We start from the raw sequence: 19,091 nt of genomic DNA on the forward strand, positions 1-19,091 counted from the left end.
AGCCCCCCATTCCACGTGGACCAGCCAGGGCGGGGGTGGGGACTGAGGACAGGAAGGGGGGGAGCCTGCTCCGGGAGGAGCGGGGGAAGGAGGTTGGCGACGGCGACTCCCTCGCTCGTCCTCACTGCCGGCCGTCCCAGCTCCAGGCACCATGTTCCCCGCGGTGTCCCCCAGCCACACCTTCCCCCGGCTCCCCCTGCTGCAGTTGCTGCTGCTGCTGGTGCAGGCCGTGGGGAGGGGGCTCGGCCGTGCTAGCCCGGCCGGGGGCCCCCTGGAAGATGTAGTCATCGAGAGGTACCACATTCCCAGGACCTGTCCCCGGGAAGTGCAGATGGGAGATTTTGTGCGCTACCACTACAACGGCACTTTCGAGGATGGCAAGAAGTTTGACTCGAGGTAATGGGTTGGGTGCCCCCAGACTCACCACCCCCCTTAGGGCCAGGCTCTCTTAATCCTGGGGATCCCTTGTAGCCCCATTAGGCTGTGTCCACATCCCCTACTCCATAGCCTTCTAACCCCTAACACAGCACCCTGGAGATGGGGACTCCCAGACCTCCATCTTCCCAAAGACATCCTTGCCCTCAATTTCAAGCCCTCACCTCTCAAAGGACCCCAGTTTCTTTTGCAACAAGCTCCCCATTTCCCCCCAAGTGTTTGGTGATCTAGGTGAATTGCTTTGTTTACTCACCGGTGCTTTATTAAAGGCCTGGCAGGGAGGAGGTTCTGCTCCCCAGTGGTGGGGGGAAGGGCTTGGCCCCAGCTGCATGTGAATTCTCCAGGGGTCTCAGCCTGGGACCCCTGCCCTTTCTACCAGCCTGAATCTCTTCTGGTTCCAGCCCCAGGGTCTAGTGCCTTTGTAACCGGAAAAGAAGCAGTAGAACCTCTGTGGGGGCGGTGGTCAGTTTGAGCAGTTAGCCCTGTAGAGCAGGGGAGCATTATAGTAAGACAGCACGATGGATCCAGGAGTGTAGGGCATAGCTCTGTGTAGGGACCCTAACTGTCTACGTGTCACATGGCCTGGCATTGACCCCCTGGGCTCCTTGGAAGGTTCTCTTACCCCTCTCTCGGGTCTCCCTGCACCCCCACCTTCCTCCATCTTAGTTCTACCAGGCCAGGTCTGCCGCCCATCTTGCCAGCCTTGGGATTTGAGAGATGGACTTCTGGTCTGATTGGGCCTTTGATCGGCTCTGGCAAGCCACTTTTGTTGGTGGAGACAGGGCAGGACTGCATGCCAGCCTGGGTTAAACCTCGGGTCCCAGTCACACAGCATATCCCAAGAAGTCAATCCCACTTAGACCCCTTCCCAAAACACTTAACTCAGCCCACGGGAAATTAGTGGCCTTGGCTTTGGAAGGCAGGCAGTGTACTGAGTGAGAACATGAACTCCAGAGTCCAAGACCCCAGGTTCCAGTCCAGCCTGTGACCATGGACGAGGAATTTCGCCACTTGAAGCTTCATGTTCCTTATCTGAAAAATGGAGGTTAAAAACAATCTGGAAAATTAAGTCCTCCCTTCCTAAGGCTGGTAACAGGGCTCAAGTAAGATGATGAATGAACTCGAACTTCATCGTGTGAGGGCACGTTAACCTTGACTCTGGGGAGGACTGGGTGCTCTGATAGTTTTTAACTGGTAGAAATTTTGTGCAGGCTTGGGCCTCACAGCAGCACTGTGAAGGACTCAGCTCAGTGGGCAGAATGAGGTATGGCCTGTGGCCAGGAGCACAGCCCAAGTAGGGGAGGGGCGGGGAGCAGGCCATGACTTCCATGGTGGGACTCTGGGAGCTTGGCTGGTCCCAGTTTGTGCAGTGCTGAGCTTGGAAAACTTTCCTAACCCATGGTTCTTAATACCTTGGATCAAAATAAAAATCTCTTGGGGCACTTGGTTGGCTCAGCTGGAAGAGTATGCAACTCTTGGTCTTGAGGTCTTGAGTTCGAATGCCATGTTGGAGTTAGAGATTACTAAAAAAATTAAATAAACTTAAAAAAATGAAGTGATTAAAAAATTTTTTTAAATAAAAATCTTGGGGACGCCTGGGTGGCTCAGTGGATTAAAGCCTCTGCCTTCCCCTCAGGTCATGATCCCAGGATCCTGGGATCGAGTCCCGCATCGGGCTCTCTGCTCAGCAGGGAGCCTGCTTCCCTTCCTCTCTCTCTCTCTCTCTCTCTCTGCCTACTTGTGATCTCTCTCTCTCTCTGTCAAATAAATAAATAAAATCTTAAAATAAAATAAAATAAAATAAAAATCTCAGGAGGATCGTTTGTCTTCAGCTCAAGTCATGATCCCAGGGTCCTGGGATCGAGCCTAGTAGGGAGCCTGCTTCTCCCTCTCCCTCAGCCTGCCACTCCCACCTTCTTGTGTTCCCTCTCTGTCAAATAAATAGGTGGAATCTTAAAAAGAAATGAATAAGTAAATAAAGAAAATTTTTTTAAAAATCTCTCATCCTCCCTTAACTGGTGACAGATGCTGACTGGATCTATCATTCTGATCTTCTCATAATGTATGTAAATTAAGTCGAATCACGATGTTGTACACCTGAAACTAATAATCATCTTGTATGTCAATCATACTTCAATAAAACCATAAATAAATAAAAGTAAGATAAGAACAAATAAAGGCCACGGCAGTTTTTAAACAGGCCTTTCTGGGGCACCTGGGTGGCTCAGTTGGTTAAAGCCTCTGCCTTTGGCTCAGGTCATGATCTCAGGATCGTGGGATCTAGCCCCGTGTTGGGCTCTCTGCTCAGCAGGGAGCCTGCTTCCTCCTCTCTCTCTGCCTGCCTCTCTGCCTACTTGTGATCTCTCTCTGTCAAATAAATAAGTAAAACCTTTTTTTAAATAAATAAATAAAATCAAACAGGCCTTTCCAAAACTGGAAACCAATCCCTACCCTGTGAGCTCTGCTGCCCCCTCCTTTCCTTGGAAAGTTGATGGTGTGGCCGCACGAACACGGAATTCACTAGACCATGGGACCTTGGGCAAGTCAGCTGGCCTCTCATCTCAAACTTCATCATGAGAAAAATGAAAACCCTAACGTCCAGTTCACAGGGGAAAGAATGAAATAAATGGTGAGAGGAAAAGGCCAAGGATTTCATCTGGTTAGTTGTAAACGCTCAATGTTCCTCCTCCCCTTGGTGCCACACTTAACCCTCCCTCTGCTGCACAGATACCCCCCACCCTATGCACCCCCCACCCTCCCACCCCCGCAGTCCTAGGCAAATAAAAACCCCCAGCCTCCCTCAGGGGCTTCCCTGTGTAACTGGGGAGGGAGGCTCCGAGAGAAGACAGGAGCCTGTGGACGCACACCTCTGGAGTGGGAGGGGGACTGAGTGTGTGTGTGTACCTGTTCAGAGGCCGCTGTACCCCAGCTGTTTCCTCCCTCCTCCAGCTATGACCGAAGCACCTTGGTGGCCATCGTGGTGGGCGTGGGGCGCCTCATCACTGGCATGGACCGGGGCCTCATGGGCATGTGTGTCAACGAGCGACGACGTCTCATCGTGCCCCCCCACCTCGGCTATGGCAGCATTGGTGTGGGTGAGAATGGTTGGGGCCCAGGCATGGGGATGGAGGAGGCATCATTCTGGAAACCACAACCAAAAAAACTGAATCTCAGAGTAGGAACGTTACTCGCCCAAGGTCACACTGCACAGGCAGTGTGAGTCATGGCAGGTCTGAGACCAGAGTTTCTGCCTCCTGCCCCTGGAGTGGGAGGACAGGAAATGACAGGGCCCTGGGTAGACTCAAAGCTTGACTGGGGAGAAGGGGAGCCAGGGTGGGGGGCGTGGGCAAGCGGGATGTTCAATGTCCATTCAACCTGCCTTGCTGGGGCTGGTGCAACTGTGGCTCTGCCTTTGCCACCAGCTAAGGCTAGAGGGAGTCCTGGAGTTCGGGGGGCTGTGGCATGCGGAGGGGTCCTGGAGGCTGCCCCAAACATGAGCTGTGGTTGTCGGACTCCCACAGCGGGGCTTATTCCCCCCGATGCCACGCTCTACTTTGATGTGGTCCTGCTGGATGTGTGGAACAAGGCAGACACTGTGCAGGTGAGCACCTTGCTGCACCCAGCCCACTGCCCCCGCACTGTCCAGGACAGCGACTTTGTCCGCTACCACTACAATGGCACCCTGCTGGACGGCACCGCCTTTGACACCAGGTAAGGGCTGGAGGGAATCCTGGGGCCCTGGGGAATGGGGTATGATGGGGAGGGTGTCCGGGGCCCAGCCTTCCTCAGCATCACCTCTACCTCATTCTCTGCAGCTACAGTAGGGACGGCACTTATGACACCTACGTTGGCTCTGGCTGGCTGATCAAGGGCATGGATCAGGGGCTGCTGGGCATGTGTCCTGGAGAGAGAAGGAAGATCATCATCCCTCCGTTCCTGGCCTATGGCGAGAAAGGCTATGGTGAGGACAGACAGGGACTCGGGGATTCCCCAGAAGAGGGCTGCCACATACAGTCGTTCAGGTTGGGTACTGTACAAGGACACTCAGCCAAGGAGGCCCATAGAGATGAAATCTATCTTAGTGATGATCTCACTAAAAAGGGGTGCTTTATTCTGATTCACACCCATTCAGTATGGGCTGGTGATGGTCTTGGGAAGATCCAGCTCACGCCTCACAGGGGAAGGGTCTCTAGGGAGTAGAATTAGCATCTTTTTGCAAGGTGCTCACATAGGCTTTCCTGAGTGGAGAAGGAGATGTGGTTTGCTCTCCACTTGTATGGTTCAAGCCTATCCCTTCCCCAGGGACTGTGATCCCCCCGCAGGCCTCCCTGGTCTTCCACGTGCTCCTGATTGACGTCCACAACCCCAAGGACACTGTCCAGCTGGAGACGCTGGAGCTACCTCCTGGCTGCGTCCGGAGAGCGGTAGCTGGAGACTTCATGCGTTACCACTACAACGGGTCCCTGATGGACGGCACCCCCTTTGATTCCAGGTCCCGGGGACTCCTGAGGAGGGAAGGTGGGGGCTGGGAGGAGGGAGGAGGAAGCTGAAGCAGGACCTGAGGACGCCCCCCCAACCCCAACAGCAGCTGGGGGTCGCTCTGAGCTGCGGAGAAGAGGGGGGCGGGGCGCACCTCTGACTCCCTTGCTGGCCCTCCCCGCCTTACAGCTACTCCCGCAACCACACCTACAACACCTATGTGGGGCAGGGTTACATCATCCCCGGGATGGACCAGGGGCTGCAGGGCGCCTGCATAGGGGAGCGCCGGAGGATCACCATCCCCCCCCACCTGGCCTATGGGGAGAACGGAACTGGTAGGCGTGCCCCTGTGCTCCAAGTCACTGCCTTATTCCTCTGCAGACTGTTCCCTGACCTCCCCGCCACAGGGCCATCCCAGCCACTGCTCTGCCCCTCTCTCACCCACCCACCTCCTGCCACACAGACTCTGTCCTTTCCTCCAGGGGCAGCCCCTCCCCCCCACTTCTCCCTTCCATCCTGGAGAAGGGCAGCAGACTCCTGAGTTTGGGGAGGCTGGGTGGTTATGGAAGAATAGAAACAGCGTAGCCCTAGGAAGCAAAGAGACCTAGGCTTGTACCCCAGCTTTGCTGGAAGCCTCAGCGTCCTCACCAGTAGAATGGGACTAATCACACTGACCAGCAGGGTAAGTTACTGGGAGGTTGCAAGAGGTTGTGTGTAAAGGACTTTCTAACTGGCGTGGCCCTTCTTCCCCTGCCCCTCACCCCGACAAGACGGTATTAGAAGAATTGACCCTGGGGACAAATACTCCGTCCCATCCTGGCTTGAAAACACAGGACTGGATAGGTCTAGGGGCCTCTGTGGAGGCCCGAGCAGCCCCTTCTGGATTCCAAGCCGATCCACTCCCCGTTTTGGCTCCAGGAGACAAGATTCCTGGCTCTGCTGTGCTGATCTTCGACGTCCACATCATTGACTTCCACAACCCTGCGGATCCGGTGGAAATCAAGATTCTGTCCCCGCCCCCGGAGACCTGCAATGAGACGGCCAAGCCTGGGGACTTTGTTCGCTACCACTACAACTGCTCCCTCCTGGATGGCACCAAGCTCTTCTCCTCGTGGGTCCGGGGCGGGGCCAGGGCTGGGCAGGTGGGTGGGCCCAGGTGCAGGGAGTCCTCCTGATTGCCCCCAACGGGTGCTTCTTCCCTAAGTTCCCATCCAGCGAGCGAGCATGGTGGGAGCTGAGGTTCCTGCCTTGTGGGCTCAGGGAGGGTGAAGCCAGCCCTCTAGGGGAGATGCTGGCTCCATTTGTGCAGGGGAAACCAAAGCAGGGGGCGATGAGCCCTCCAGGTCACGCTTCTGGGGCAGTGGCTCCTGAACTGGGGGGGTCGGGGGGTGGTGGGACAATGGGATACCAGCTGGCCTGGGACAAGGATGGGCACTGACCCCGGAATCTGCTCCCCCGCAGCCACGACTATGGTGACCCCCAGGAGGCTACTCTGGGGGCCAACAAGGTGATTGAGGGCCTGGACACGGGCCTGCAGGGCATGTGTGTGGGAGAGAGGCGGCAGCTCGTGGTGCCCCCGCACCTGGCACACGGAGAGAGCGGAGGTGAGGGGCCGACTGGCCTTGGGGGCTGGCGGGGGCAGTGCGGGAATCCTTCCCAAGGGTTTTGCAAACATCCTATGTGCCCAGCACAGGGAAACTGAGGCCTCTGGGCTGGGGAGCTCCCAGGGCAAGGCTGCAAGTCAGGCCCAGTCCCGGACGTGATGGCGACACCTTCCTTCTCCTCTTCTCCCTCGCCGCCTCCAGCCCGGGGTGTCCCCGGCAGTGCGGTGCTGCTGTTCGAGGTGGAGCTGGTGTCCCGGGAGGAGGGGCTGCCCGCAGGCTACCTGTTCGTGTGGCACGAGGACCCTCCTGTCAACCTGTTCGAAGGCCTGGACCTCAATAAGGATGGCGAGGTCCCCCCAGAGGAGGTGGGTGAGGAGTTCATTCCCTCTAAGAACCAATCCCCCGCTGTCACCCCAGCACGAGCCACCATGCAGGTGGCATCGAGCAACGCAGTCCGTCTGCCATCCCATCTGCACCTGTTTCTGCCCCTGTGTCGGGTCCCTGTGCCTGAGCTCCCTTGTCCCTGCCTCTTCCTCATGCAGCCCATCCCCCCGCCTTACCGCCAGCTGGCTCCTGGGGCCCTTCCCCAGGCCACCCACGGCCACTCAGGTGAGACCCTCACTCCCTTCTCCTCTTGGCTCTCTGGGCTCCCAGTTCTCCACCTTCATCAAGGCTCAAGTCAGTGAGGGCAAAGGACGCCTCATGCCTGGGCAGGACCCGGAGAAAACCATAGCAGACATGTTCCGGAACCAGGACCGCAACCAGGATGGCAAGATCACTGTGGAGGAGCTCAAACTGAAGTCAGACGAAGACCAAGAGCGGGTCCACGAGGAGCTCTGAAGGGTGGGGGCCTGGGCCCGGGCCCAGATGCAAAGGCCCACTTTTGGGAGGACAGTGGGCTGTGGGGCTGACCTCATAAGAGTCACCCTCCCCTGTGCTGGCATGATGTCTAGAAACATCTAAAACGTGGTCAGAGGAGACAACTCTGGTCTTCCCACCAGTCCCGGAGTAAAATCCACAGCACAGACCTCTACTCAGTTTTTCTCTTCTGACCCCAAACCCCTCCTTCACAAGTTTTGGAGTCACAAAGCCAAGCTGGCCATTGGCCGAGCCTGAGGGTTGAACAGGGCCATTGCTGGCGTGTCACCCATACCTCCCCTAAACGTCACCAGACACTGAACAAGGCTGAGCTTGTCATTCTTTCATTTCCCCCAAGTTTCCCTTTTTCCCATACTTTGCCTTGCCATCCCCAGCCACCCTCCTCCTGCCCCTATTCCTGCGTCATGGCAGCTCCCCAGGAACATGAACCAGGACTGATCAGACTCTCAGCCTTTCTCTCTCAGCTCTGGCTGGCTTCTAGGGAGGGCAGCGCCCCACCTGTCCCCTGTGTCCCCACATCTCCGCTGTCCACCCCCCCCACCAGGCCAGTAGGGGCTGGAGTGACCCTGGGGTGCAGCATTCAGGGCTGGGCTTGTCATTGCCTTTCACCCCTAAAGAAGGCTTCTTTCTCTAAGGAACAGAGAAGGGGAAGAATATGAGAGGTCGGGGGCGAGGATAACTACTTGGATGGCTATGACATCCTTGGTTCAGGGCTGAGATAAACTTGGAAGAAGGGCTTACTTGGGGTGAGAGGGGGGTAGGCAGAGCTCTGCACACTCAAAAGGCTAAACTGGCATCAGATCTCTTTCTCCTTTGCACCAAATAAAAGACTAAACCAAAGGCCTCATGATGTGCTCTTTTCACGCGGGGAAGCCCTTGGACCCAAAGACTGGGGAAGGAAGGGGCACAAAGTAGACACTCGAGATCCTGGATCTCAGCCTCCTGCCTCCTGCAGCCTCATCAGGGCCCTCTCCATGGAGAGGAACCCCCATCTGCAGGAGGGAGGGTGGGGAGTGGGCATTCATACAGGGACCTCCCAGGGAGGGGTGGAGAGAGGATCCCGGTCTCCTGACTGTCCCAACTGAATGGAAAGATGAGGTCCCTGACCTCAAACATGACCCAGGAAACTCAAGGACTAAATTAAGCGGCTCAGGTCGGATTCCTCTCTTGCATGTAGATTTGTTCCAATGCTCAGCTAGCCCCACCTCTCCCTGCCCCTGGCTGCCAGCCATCACCTCCGTCCTGATCCTCCCCTGTCTGAAGCAAAGATAACAGGGCCCCCATCTCCAGTGTCTTGAGGGAAGAGCTGCTCCAGCCAGCAGGCCGGCCATCTGCCCCTCTCCCGCCCAGCTAGAACAAAGATGACCTAAACCAGGAGAGGACAGGAGAGCTGGGGAAGTTTGGGAGAGAGACTGATGGTCCTGGGCTCCCTGAACTGACCTGTCCCCCACGAGCACCCACTTCTTGCTCAGGATCCTGAGACATGGCTTTTCCCCAGGGCCAATCACAGATACTCCCGGCCCTAAAGCATCCCGAGGGCACCTCAGGGTCTGACTGTGGCAGCCGATGGGCCTCAGATGGTAGCCACGAGCTCCCCAGAAGCCAACAGGCCAGCTTGGAACCCGAGTTCGTGTGCAGGTGTGAAGGCGTGAAGCCCGAGAAACGCTACGGCTTCGGTCAGAATCACTGAACTCCTGGCACTAGCTCCTAGCTATGGAGTTGGAGTACGTTTCTGGTCTTTTCCAAGCCACCTGTAGATGGAAGCGACACCCACTTTCAGGGCTCTCGTGAGGGAGGCACTGCCTTCCTTCCCCTTCAGAGCTGCAGGGAACCGTGCCCCACAGCCAGGCGCCCTCTGCAGGAGGCAGGGTGCGTTTCTCTGAGGGCAGGTTGCAAAACGCCAGTGGAACTGGCTGCTTTACACCTTCAAAAGGTGCCCTAGAGAGAATTCAGCTAGTTGTTGACCATCCAAGTCAACAGGGGAGGAGGAAAGGAAAGAAACTCGGAGGGCAGCCAGTGATGCGAAACGACAGAGCAGAAGTCACTTCCGCTGTGTTGAGGACCAGCTTCTTCCTTCGGGTCCCACTGCAGACCTCCCCCCCACCCCGAAGGCACCCATCTCCATGGCCCTGGGCCCACATAAGGAAGAGAAGACAGGGCAGGAGCCCAGGGCACGAGAGAAAGTCTGCCTCCAAATGGATCCGTTTGGAGATCCATCAACAGGGAGCTCTGCACACCAGGCTGGCCAGGCCTGACGGACCCCCCTCAACTCCACGTTTAACGGACACCTCAGCATCACGTGAAACCATCCCAGCTCAGAAACACATCTTCCAAACACGCCTGCCCACCTTGGTCCCCAGACACATTTAGGGGGTGCTCAGAGGGTCTCGTGAGTGAATTTGGTGTTTTGTTTTGTTTTTTAAAGATTTTATTTTCTAAGTAGTCTGTACACCCCATGTGGGGCCCGAACCCATAACCCTGAGATCAAGAGTCACATGCCCCACCAACTGAACCAGCCAGCCCTGCACCCCCCCAAATCAGAACAACTGTTTTCTCCTTTCTTTATTTTGATCTGTTTCACACATTAGATTTCTTTGAAGAACATCTTCTCATGTTTAAAAAATTGGGGGAGAAAGAACCCCTGGATTAGATGGTCCCTAGGGCACTAACACCCTGTGGGTCCTGCCTTCACCTGCTTGACTCCTGCCCACCGGCAGGGGCCCCCCCACCAGCCTCCAGAGAACACCACAGAGGATGCCGGGAAAGGAGGAGGGAGAGGCCCAGCAGCTGCACCCCGGACTCCGCACGCATAGGGACGAGCCGCGAGCAGTGCTCCCACAGGGTGGCCTCCCGGTGAGGCTCCCCGCTCTCCAGCCCGTGGCGCCTGGCCCCCCAGCCGCCGGCTGGCTCTCAGGAGTCCTGCATCTCTCTCCAGTCCCCGCGGTGCAGGATGTGCTGCAGCAGCCCGTTGACCACGTCCAGTGTCTCGTCCTTCTCCAGCACAATGTCGTAGGAGTCCATGTAGCGCTCCCGCCGCTCTTCCACCTACCCGGGGGAGGGGGCAGAGAGTCCCCAGAACGCCCTGCCTTCCGCCTCTGCCTCTCAGGCACCCGGGGCAAGGGGCGGAGGGCATTCGAGCTGCAGCTCCCCAAGAACAGCTCCGGGACAGAGACCCGCCCTCTGGACGGCAACGGGCACAGGGCGCCACGATTAACCCTCGGGTCAGTGACAGAAGGACAGGGCGGGGATTAAAATTTAAAAACCAGATGTGATTTCTAATCCATCTGGACTCAATTTTCACCCAGGTCAAGCATTCTGGAGGTCTTCGGCACATGCTGGCTGGGGCGGGGGGGGGGGGGGGGGGGCGGAATGCGCGCACTGGTGGCCTTCTAACTTGACACCATACTGAGGCCCTTCATGCCGATGGTGTTCCCCCCAGGTGGCCCCTGGTCTGTTCCTGTGTTTTCCTTCTGTGAATTATAAACCCACCTCCTGAATACTGACATCTCTCGCCTCAGTCATGCCTTATAGCTATGATTTAGGATTGTAATCAGCCCCCCACTTCCTACACTATCTACCACGGGCAGATGAACCTCCTTGACTCAGTTTCCTCACCTGTAAAACGAGGCATAAGAGTCACTATCTCAGAAGGCTGCCGAAAGGACTAAGTGGGTCAATACGCCGGGTACGTGGTGAGCACCCGCTAGTGTGTCTGAACTCCGCTGTCGCGCCGTGCGTCCGACACAGCCGTCATCACTGTTTTCCCATGAGAATATAGCTCGTGCCACACCTCAGTGCCTCTAAGACTTGACCTTGACCGGCACACAGAGGCGTTCGCCAGGCATTTAACAGGCATCGAAACAGAAGCACGCCACTGAGCCGGGAAGCCCTGGTCCCACACCTACCTTGTCATTTAAGAAGCCAATCTTGAGAATGTTCTCCACACCTGGCACCCCATCAGCCATAGTGAGGTCCCCCATGGAGTCTCCCAGCAGGAGGATGTTGGTTTTGCCCTGAAGCTGCTGGAAGTAGCCGGAGTTCTCACAAACGGAGCTATTCTTGTTGTAGGTGTGTATGAGCTGGCCCTTAAATCCCTGGAGGAAACCCTAAGCAAGCAAGAGACAGAAGGGTTGCAGGGACCCTCTAGAGCCTGTTCTCCGCGGTCTCTGTCACAGAGGAAAGGGAAACCCGACAGCCAGAGAAATGCCAGAACCTCCTTGTAGTCCAAACTCGGGGCCCGCCAACTAGGTCCTATAGCCAGATTTGGTGGATTTTTCTAAATTCAGTTTGACCGGAACACAGCCAGGCTCACGTGTCACATCGTGTCCGTGGCCGTTTTTAGTATATGTGCTGTGCCAAAGCGAGCACCGTGGCCACTTTTTTTTTTTTTTTTGCCACAGCAGAGTTGAGTAGTTGTGACAGATCAGAGTCCATCATCCCACAAAATCTAAAATAGGTACCACCTGGCCTTTTACAACAAAAAGCGTGTAACCCCTGTAAACTCACAAGGACCCTCACACATGACCGATCAGCCACTCTGGCAGGAGCGTTAAGCCGTGACACGGGCACTGTTCAGGCCACACGTGTGTTTGCCCTTGGTGGCGGGCGCAGCCTCGCCCCAGGTGAAGGGAGCAGCCACCCAGCAGCTGGTGTGAGGGGAAGAAGTCAGAGCCTCGATGAGTCAGAGCGGCCCACCTCTGGCTCCAGGAAAAAAGTCAAAGTCTAAGCCCTGGAGTACCCAGGATGGCACGTGACCTGGGACGCTGACATGGGGCCTGGCTGAACCCTAAATGAGGTACCCCAGTGAGCTGTCAAACACCAAAGGGCGAGTTCTTCAGAGGGAACTTCAGAGGGAACAAGTAACGGCCTGAGGGCAAGAAGCCAGCACGAGTTCCCTCCCTTCCCACCCCAAGTCAGGGTTCAGGATTTCAGGTGCTGCCCGGGGAGGGGTGCTGGCGGTCCCCACCCCTCCACCCTCCCAGCCTAAAGGAGGTCAGGCTCACGTCTTCGTCAAAGTCCATGTAGTTAGACACGATGTGGATGTTGGGGTGGAACACTTTCATCTGCCGGATAATCTCCTCCAGGATGTCACCAATGCCCGCGGAGAAGATGAAAAGGGGAATGTTGTTCTGGTAGAGGGTGTTGAAGAACGTCTTGTATCCCTCCCTGAAAAGAGACGGATGGACTCTGCAATGGCGCTGCCTCTGCTCCTGGTCTTTACTTCCTACTTAGGGGATGTATTTTAAAATTTTTCATTTTCAAAGATTTATTTGGGGCGCCTGTGTGGCTCAGATGGTTGAGTGTCTGCCTTCCACTCGGGTCATGATCTCCAGGTCCTGAAATCAGGACCACGTCAGGCTTCCAGCTCAGTGGGGAGTCTGCTTCTCCCTCTCCCTCTGCCCTTCCCCCTGTTTGTGCTCTGTCTCTCTCTCAAATGAATAAGAATTTTTTTTTAAGTATTTTTATTCGGGTGCTTGGGTGGCTCAATGGGTTAAGCCTCTGCCTTCGACTCAGGTCATGATCTCAGGGTCCTGGGATCAAGCCCCACATCGGGCTCTCTGCTCAGCTGGGAGCCTGCTTCCCCCTCTCTCTGCCTGCCTCTCTGCCCTCTCTGCCTACTTGTGATCTCTCTCTGTCCACCAAATAAATAAAATCTTGGGGAAAAAAAGTATTTTTAATACTATCTTTAAAAAATTATTAATTTATTTAAGAGAGAGTGTGGGTGTGGAGGGAGGGGAGAGGGAGAAAGAGTCTTAAGCAGCCTCCCCACTGAGCACAGAGCCCAACATGGGGCTCGATCCTAGGATCCTGAGATCATGACCTGAGTTGAAATCAAGAGTCAGACGCTTAACTGACTGAGCCACACAGGTGCCCCTAAATTTTTTCTTTTTAGAAACATGTTATTATTTTATTTTTTAAAGATTTTATTTATTTGAGAGAGAGAGAGAGAGCACGCACATGAGCGGAGGAAGGGACAGAGGGAGAGGGAGCAGCAGACTCCCCACCGAGCTGGGAGCCCAAGGCGGGGCTTGTACACACACACACACAGGAATACTACTCAGTCATCAAAGGGAATGAAATCTTGCCATTTGCAATGACATGTATGGAACTACGGGGTATTATGCAAAGCGAAATAAGTCAATCAGAGAAAGATAATTACATACGGTCTCACTCATATACGGAATTTAAGAAACAAGGCAGAGGATCATAGGGGAAGAAAGAAAAAATTAAAACAAGATGAAACCACAGAGGGAGACAAACCACAGAAACTCTTAACCTCAGGAAACAAACTGAGAGTTGCTGGAGGGGAGGGAGGTGGAGGGATGGGGTGGCTGGGTGAGGGACACTGGGGAGGGTATGTGTTGTGCTGAGCACTGTGTATTGTGTAAGACTGATGAATCACAGACCTGTATCCCTGAAACAAATAACACATTATATGTTAATTAAAAAAAGAAAGAAAGAAAGAAAGATTATGGCAGCAGAGAGAGTAGCACTAGGAATGCCGCTGATGATCAAGGGTCCTAGGCCAGTCAACTCCCATGTCTGGGTTAATTCAGAACACCAGGCATCATGGTGACCCCAAAGTCTTTTCACCACTGGGGAAAATGGGCTAGACGCTGTTTGTCCCAGGAGAAGCCTTGGTCATATTCCTATTACATCCACTAGTAGCAGACAGCTTCCTAGGAAGCACCCGTGGGTAAGAAATCCTTTAGCTGTATTCAGAGAGGAAAAGCAAGGCCTTCTTCACATCAGCCATTTACGGTGTCTGTCTCTCCTGATTCCCGTAACAACTAACTCCCCTCCATCCTTCCCAGCCTCTTTTGGGGAGCAAACCAATTTCCAATGTTTCCCAGAGCAAGCCGCTTACCTAAGCATTGCATTGGACTCTCTAACCACCTGGGCAATCTGAGCCTTCTGAATCTTCTGTTGGCAAAGGAGATCGTGTGCTTTGGTCCACCTAGAAGCAGACACCCCACAAAAGCCCAAATTCCAATCACTAAGTAGGAAAGTATCTTTTCCCTTTTTAGGGCCAAGTCCCCTCTGGAAAGATTAATGGAGGCCTCATCCTTTTCCACCAAGCCACTTCCTGAAGGACTCCAGCTGGCCTTAAAAGGAAGAGGGTGAGGAAGCCGAACCACAGCCACAGGAACAAGAACTGGGTGAGCTAACCGCTGAAGTCCAAGCCCTCCTGAATCCCTCCCTTGGTGACCCCATGTTCTGGAGAACCGGGGCTCTGTCCCCTATAGGAAACACTGGTTCCTATAGGAAAGTTATCTCCCCGCAGCACATATACCCCCAAACCCAGGGGCTTCTCCCTCCTTCCAAGGATTCTCAGTGGGCCCCCACTCTAGCAGCGGCCACAGGTACCCCCTCTGGGGCTGGACGGTTGGTTCTAATAGGGGGGCCGAGGGAATTCAGTAAGGTAAGAGGGCCTGCCACCTCATTCAAGCTCAGGAAAAACATACCCCCCTCCCAGACCTGTCCATCACGGGGGGCCAGGAGTGGTTCAAAACCACCGTCACTCACCATTCCACCATGTGAGGTAACTTCTCTTTGATGGTCCGGTGCGGGTCAATCTCAATTGGGTAATAGTGGTGAAGGAGCGCTTTGAGCTGGGACATCCAAATGAAGAGAAAAGCCGTTAGTCCATATCAAGTTTTCCCCAGCGAAGGCCCACAGTTGAGTGTGAGGAAATAATCACCTAGAAGAGGCAACTCTGTGTTAGGGAGTGACTGACCTGCCGAGCTGGTCAGCCCTTCATCTGGACCCTCATAAGACTCCACAAAGACCTTTTGCTCTCAGGTGAGAAGTTACTAGGGTTTTGTTGTTATTCTCTAGCATAACTGGTAAGAAGGGATTAAAGCTGTATTTCCCCAAATGGGGTACACGTTCTCAGGGGTTAGGCAAAGTCACTTTAGGAAGCACATGGATACACACTTTTCATTTTAGTAGTTTTGGATTCCTTTTAATGTGTATTAAGAAAAAAAAAAAAACTAGGGCATCAAATTCATGCTCTCACAAAGACTGTTTCTTTTCTAATCGCATTCAGATTTTTTTTTTAAGGTTTTATTTATTTATTTGACAGAGAGAGACAGAGAGAGCACAAGCAGGGGGAGCAGCAGGGAGAGGGAGAAGCAGACTCCCCACTGAGCAGGGAGCCCTATGCGGGGCTCGATCCCAGGATCCTGGGACCCCGACCTGAGCTGAAGGCGGATGCTCAATTGACTGAGCCACCCAGACTCCCCACATTCAGATTTTTAATAGTAACCCAACTTCACATAAAATATGTACTATACGCCACTCTAATAGATATGGCAAAAATCATGAAAGTGGAAGTAGAAAAATCACGGAAGTGGGTTTGGGAGCCAGCATGTTGGTGGATAACGATAGAACCAACATCAGGGGAATCAGCTCATGGGCTCCTGTGTGTACCTTCTCCTGCTAAGGCCTCCTTCCATGTCTGGGGAGACCGCACCTGGGACCATGTGTCACACGGGCCAGTGTAACAGCACCCAATAAAAATGGGAATTGGTCGGGCAAAAGAATTTTACCTTTAACATACGCCCAGTCTCAGAATATTATGAGATCAAATGTGGAGTCCCTGACCATGGGTCCAAAAGAGAGTTAAAGGCAGAGAGCACACACTGACAAAGGGAGAAAACTCCTGAAATGTATTAAGATTCTCAATGTGTGTGCGTTTTGGGGGGAGTGTGAGAATATTTTTCTAAAAAGTGTAAGAGAATTCAACAGAATATACTTTTTTAAAAAGAAAAAGGGCTTCATGCATAAACTTTGCTTTATGATTTTTTTTTTGGTGAGCTCATCAAAGCCCAGAATCTTAGTTTGCCCTCGTTTTGTTATCCTAGGGCAGGCACCCAACCTGTTGTCTTCCTTGTGGGTGCAGCTTTCTGGAAGCTGAAAAGACATGTTTGTGAGGGACCACTAAAAGTGACTTACCAAAAGCAACTGATTAGGTCTGGAGCCAGAACTTACATTAAGCTAAAGGTGCACCTCCAGAAAGATGGGTTTTAGAAATATAAGGTCTATCTATAATTTGTTGCCCATCTTAATAACGAGTAACCATGACAGAGTACTGGAAAAGCTGATCAAGATGACAGACTGACAGACCGCTTAAAATGCAATTTAGTGCATTTCATAACGAAGTGAAACTAACTGCTACAGCTCTTTGGCAGAAAGAGCTCAGCAAACTACAGAGAAACGTTCAACCAGCAGGGCTCTCCTCTGGCAAAGACACCAGAATGTGGAACAAAGTAAAACGAACTCCAAGGCTGCATGATTTGTAATATTTGTGTGCATCTCATGGAAATGGGCGTTATCATATAGTGACATTAATTCAGAAGTCTTTCTTGATACCTGTTACCTTGCCAAAAAATCATATATTTTTTAAAAGACTTATTTATCTATTTTAGAGAGAGAGAGGTGGGGGGCCGGTGCGCAGGGGGAGGGTCAGAGGGAGAGGGAAAGAATCTCAAGCAAACTCCCTGCTCAGCAGGCTCAATCCCAGATCCCACCACCCTGAGCCAAAACCAGAGTCAGACGCTCAACCCACTGAGCCACCCAGGTGCCCCCCCACCCCAATTATATTATTAAAGAAACAGCATAATGTAGTGAGAAGAGTTTGGGACAGAATTAGATCTATGGGAAAACCAAGCTCTCTGTGTCTTGCCTGTATGACCCTTGAAGGAGTTGCTTATCCTCTTCAAGCCTGTTTTCTCATCTGTTAAATGGAGATAATAGTGGTTCTATCCACCCCTTGGAGTTGCTGGAGGGTTAAACAGCAAATGTTGAAGTCTCTTGTAAACTCTATAACTCGCAGAATGCATAACATCCATATTCTAACCACCAATCGTCACATGTCTTGAACAAAAAGGAAACACTGCCCCAGTCTATAAGACTAGGTCCACCTGAACATAAGAACAACAATTTTTAAAAAAATATTAATCTTGTAAGGTCTCTACCCTGGAATCTTTGGTCCTAACCAAGACCTATCTCAAGTAGTACACGACAGCCATCTCTGAACAAAGAAGGGGTTGTAACCCACCTCATTTTGGCACTCCTCACTGATGATCTTGCTGTTATCCAGAATGTCTGCAAACACACAAAACTCCTTTCATTTGCCACTCAGAAGCCACCATCTTGTCAAGCCCAAAAAAAGCAAGTTAGTATGTGACTTACTGTAAGAAGAAGGGCATCGCTTTCCATTATATGCAAACCTGCTCAAGGTCATGTCAAAATCTGAGATGACCTAAAATGCAAAAGAGAGATGCTATCCATACAGATGTCTTATGGTGTGGCCCTGCCTGGGTCAGGGAAGATTATGAAAGGCAAACCAGCTCAGTATCCAGCCAGTAAGCAAAGCCCTGCAGGAGTTAGGAAGGGGTTGGGAGTGGGGAGGGAGAACTAATCCTAGTTAGTAGTAGCCTGCTAGGCCTGAGGACGCCCAGACTATTGGAGGTCGCTAGCAGAGTGGGGACTGAAGAATCAAGACCCTCTCTGACTCTTAGCCTTGCCATCTCATTGCCTTGGGTCCCTCCCAAGGTGACCCATCACATCTGCAACTTCCTGGGGAGCCCGCTGACCCGGCTAGTGTGGAAATAAGGCCCCAGGGCCTGGTGCTGGGTGCCTTCTATCTAGTAAGAGGAAGCAGACGCTGGTCATGACCGACAAATTTGAAATGTCGCTTTTCCGGCAGGTGGACTCTAACCCAGGGCAATCAGGTGGAGCAACCGGTTTGCCCTCAGGCCGCTGGCCATTTGTAGGGGCTCAGGGCCGGCAGCGTCCGCGGCAGCGCGGGCAGGCCCCTTGGGCCGGTCACCTCCCCAGCCGCCCCACGTCGCCCCCGCCGTACCTGCAATCGGTCTCCCCCGCCCCTGCGGAGGGCGCCCACGATCTCCTGCACCCGCCCGGGCTGCCGCATCAGGACCGTGGCCTTCATCAGGGTGCTCACCTGTCCCGAGACCCGAGAGAAGCGCTGACCCCGGCACCGCGCTGGGCCCAGGGGGAGCCCGGCGCCGGCTCCGCAGCCCTGCGAGGCGGGGCCGGGGCGCGCGAGGCGCACAGCGGGGCTCAGGGCCAGACCCGGGCGCCTACTGGCCGGGGTGGCGCGGCGGGGCCCAGGCGGCCAGCTGGGGGCCTCGGAGCGCCCCGGGGATCGGAGCCCGCCCCACGTCGGACGCTTCCTCCCGCCTCACCTCCTCCGCCATGGCGCTCGCGGCCGGGACGACGGCGCCGGGACAACGACCTCCCCGCGGCCGCACTGCGCAGGCGTCGTCCGCCGCCAGGAGGCCCGGGAACCGCGGGCGGGGAACCGGGTGGCGGGCGGGGCGGGGCGGGGAGAGGGCGGCGCCCGCGCTGGGCAAGACCCCGAGTGCCGGCTCTGTGTTGAGCAGGGTGAGGATTCCAAGAGTTGGGGTTACCGGGTGCCACCGTCGACAGCAAAAGCACTGGCCAGAGAGGTCATTTCCAGACGTAAATTTTGCAGGACACAAAAGCCGCAGGAAGGGAGGGGGTATGGAAAACATCCATAAGGGGCTTAACTGGGCCCACTCCTCATCACAGAAGACAATGAGCACTAACGCAAGTCCGCAGGGCAGTAAGACCCTGCACAGCTGGGCCAGCGTGAGCTCTTATCAGCTTCCCTTCCTTCTGCCTCCTCTGACTTGGTTTCCTTGA

General features: G+C 54.2%; 2 protein-coding genes across 4 annotated transcripts; one reads left to right on the forward strand and one right to left on the reverse strand.

Moving 5' to 3' along the window:
* Window positions 1-99: 99 nt before the first annotated feature.
* FKBP10 (FKBP prolyl isomerase 10) lies at window positions 100-8,225 on the forward strand. Its single transcript, XM_045986456.1, has 10 exons — window positions 100-396; window positions 3,385-3,530; window positions 3,957-4,146; window positions 4,251-4,396; window positions 4,738-4,927; window positions 5,104-5,249; window positions 5,833-6,025; window positions 6,376-6,518; window positions 6,720-6,883; window positions 7,173-8,225. The coding sequence occupies exons 1-10, from the start codon at window positions 152-154 to the stop codon at window positions 7,356-7,358; spliced, it is 1,749 nt and encodes a 582-aa protein (XP_045842412.1). The 5' UTR covers window positions 100-151; the 3' UTR covers window positions 7,359-8,225.
* Window positions 8,226-9,944: 1,719 nt separating this feature from the next.
* Window positions 9,945-18,699, reverse strand: NT5C3B (5'-nucleotidase, cytosolic IIIB). Of its 3 annotated transcripts, XM_045986082.1 has the most exons (9): window positions 18,611-18,696; window positions 18,268-18,366; window positions 17,595-17,664; window positions 17,461-17,507; window positions 14,925-15,010; window positions 14,266-14,355; window positions 12,401-12,563; window positions 11,303-11,503; window positions 9,945-10,442 (listed from the first exon to the last, which is right to left on the reverse strand). In XM_045986082.1, the coding sequence occupies exons 1-9, from the start codon at window positions 18,620-18,622 to the stop codon at window positions 10,308-10,310; spliced, it is 903 nt and encodes a 300-aa protein (XP_045842038.1). In that variant the 5' UTR covers window positions 18,623-18,696; the 3' UTR covers window positions 9,945-10,307. The 3 variants fall into 3 exon arrangements, with proteins under 3 accessions (XP_045842038.1, XP_045842040.1, XP_045842041.1); XM_045986084.1 differs by lacking the exon at window positions 14,266-14,355 and having other exon boundaries at window positions 18,611-18,699; XM_045986085.1 differs by lacking the exon at window positions 18,268-18,366 and having other exon boundaries at window positions 18,367-18,651.
* Between the last annotated feature and the right edge of the window lie 392 nt (window positions 18,700-19,091).

The sequence above is a fragment of the Meles meles genome, chromosome 18 (genome assembly GCF_922984935.1).
Source record: "Meles meles chromosome 18, mMelMel3.1 paternal haplotype, whole genome shotgun sequence".
In the NCBI taxonomy this organism is placed as follows: domain Eukaryota; kingdom Metazoa; phylum Chordata; class Mammalia; order Carnivora; family Mustelidae; genus Meles; species Meles meles.

Excerpts from the sequence above, each read along its gene's own strand:
- FKBP10 (XM_045986456.1), top strand. The coding sequence starts at position 152 with ATGTTCCCCGCGGTGTCCCCCAGCCACACCTTCCCCCGGCTCCCCCTG. Across the intron at positions 4,397-4,737 it reads CTATGGCGAGAAAGGCTATG|GGACTGTGATCCCCCCGCAG; the intron begins GTGAGGACAGAC and ends TCCCTTCCCCAG. Across the intron at positions 6,884-7,172 it reads GCGAGGTCCCCCCAGAGGAG|TTCTCCACCTTCATCAAGGC; the intron begins GTGGGTGAGGAG and ends CTGGGCTCCCAG.
- NT5C3B (XM_045986082.1), bottom strand. Across the intron at positions 15,011-17,460 it reads GTGAGGAGTGCCAAAATGAG|CTCAAAGCGCTCCTTCACCA; the intron begins GTGGGTTACAAC and ends TGGATGTCCCAG. Across the intron at positions 10,443-11,302 it reads TTGGCTTCTTAAATGACAAG|GTGGAAGAGCGGCGGGAGCG; the intron begins GTAGGTGTGGGA and ends TCCCCCGGGTAG.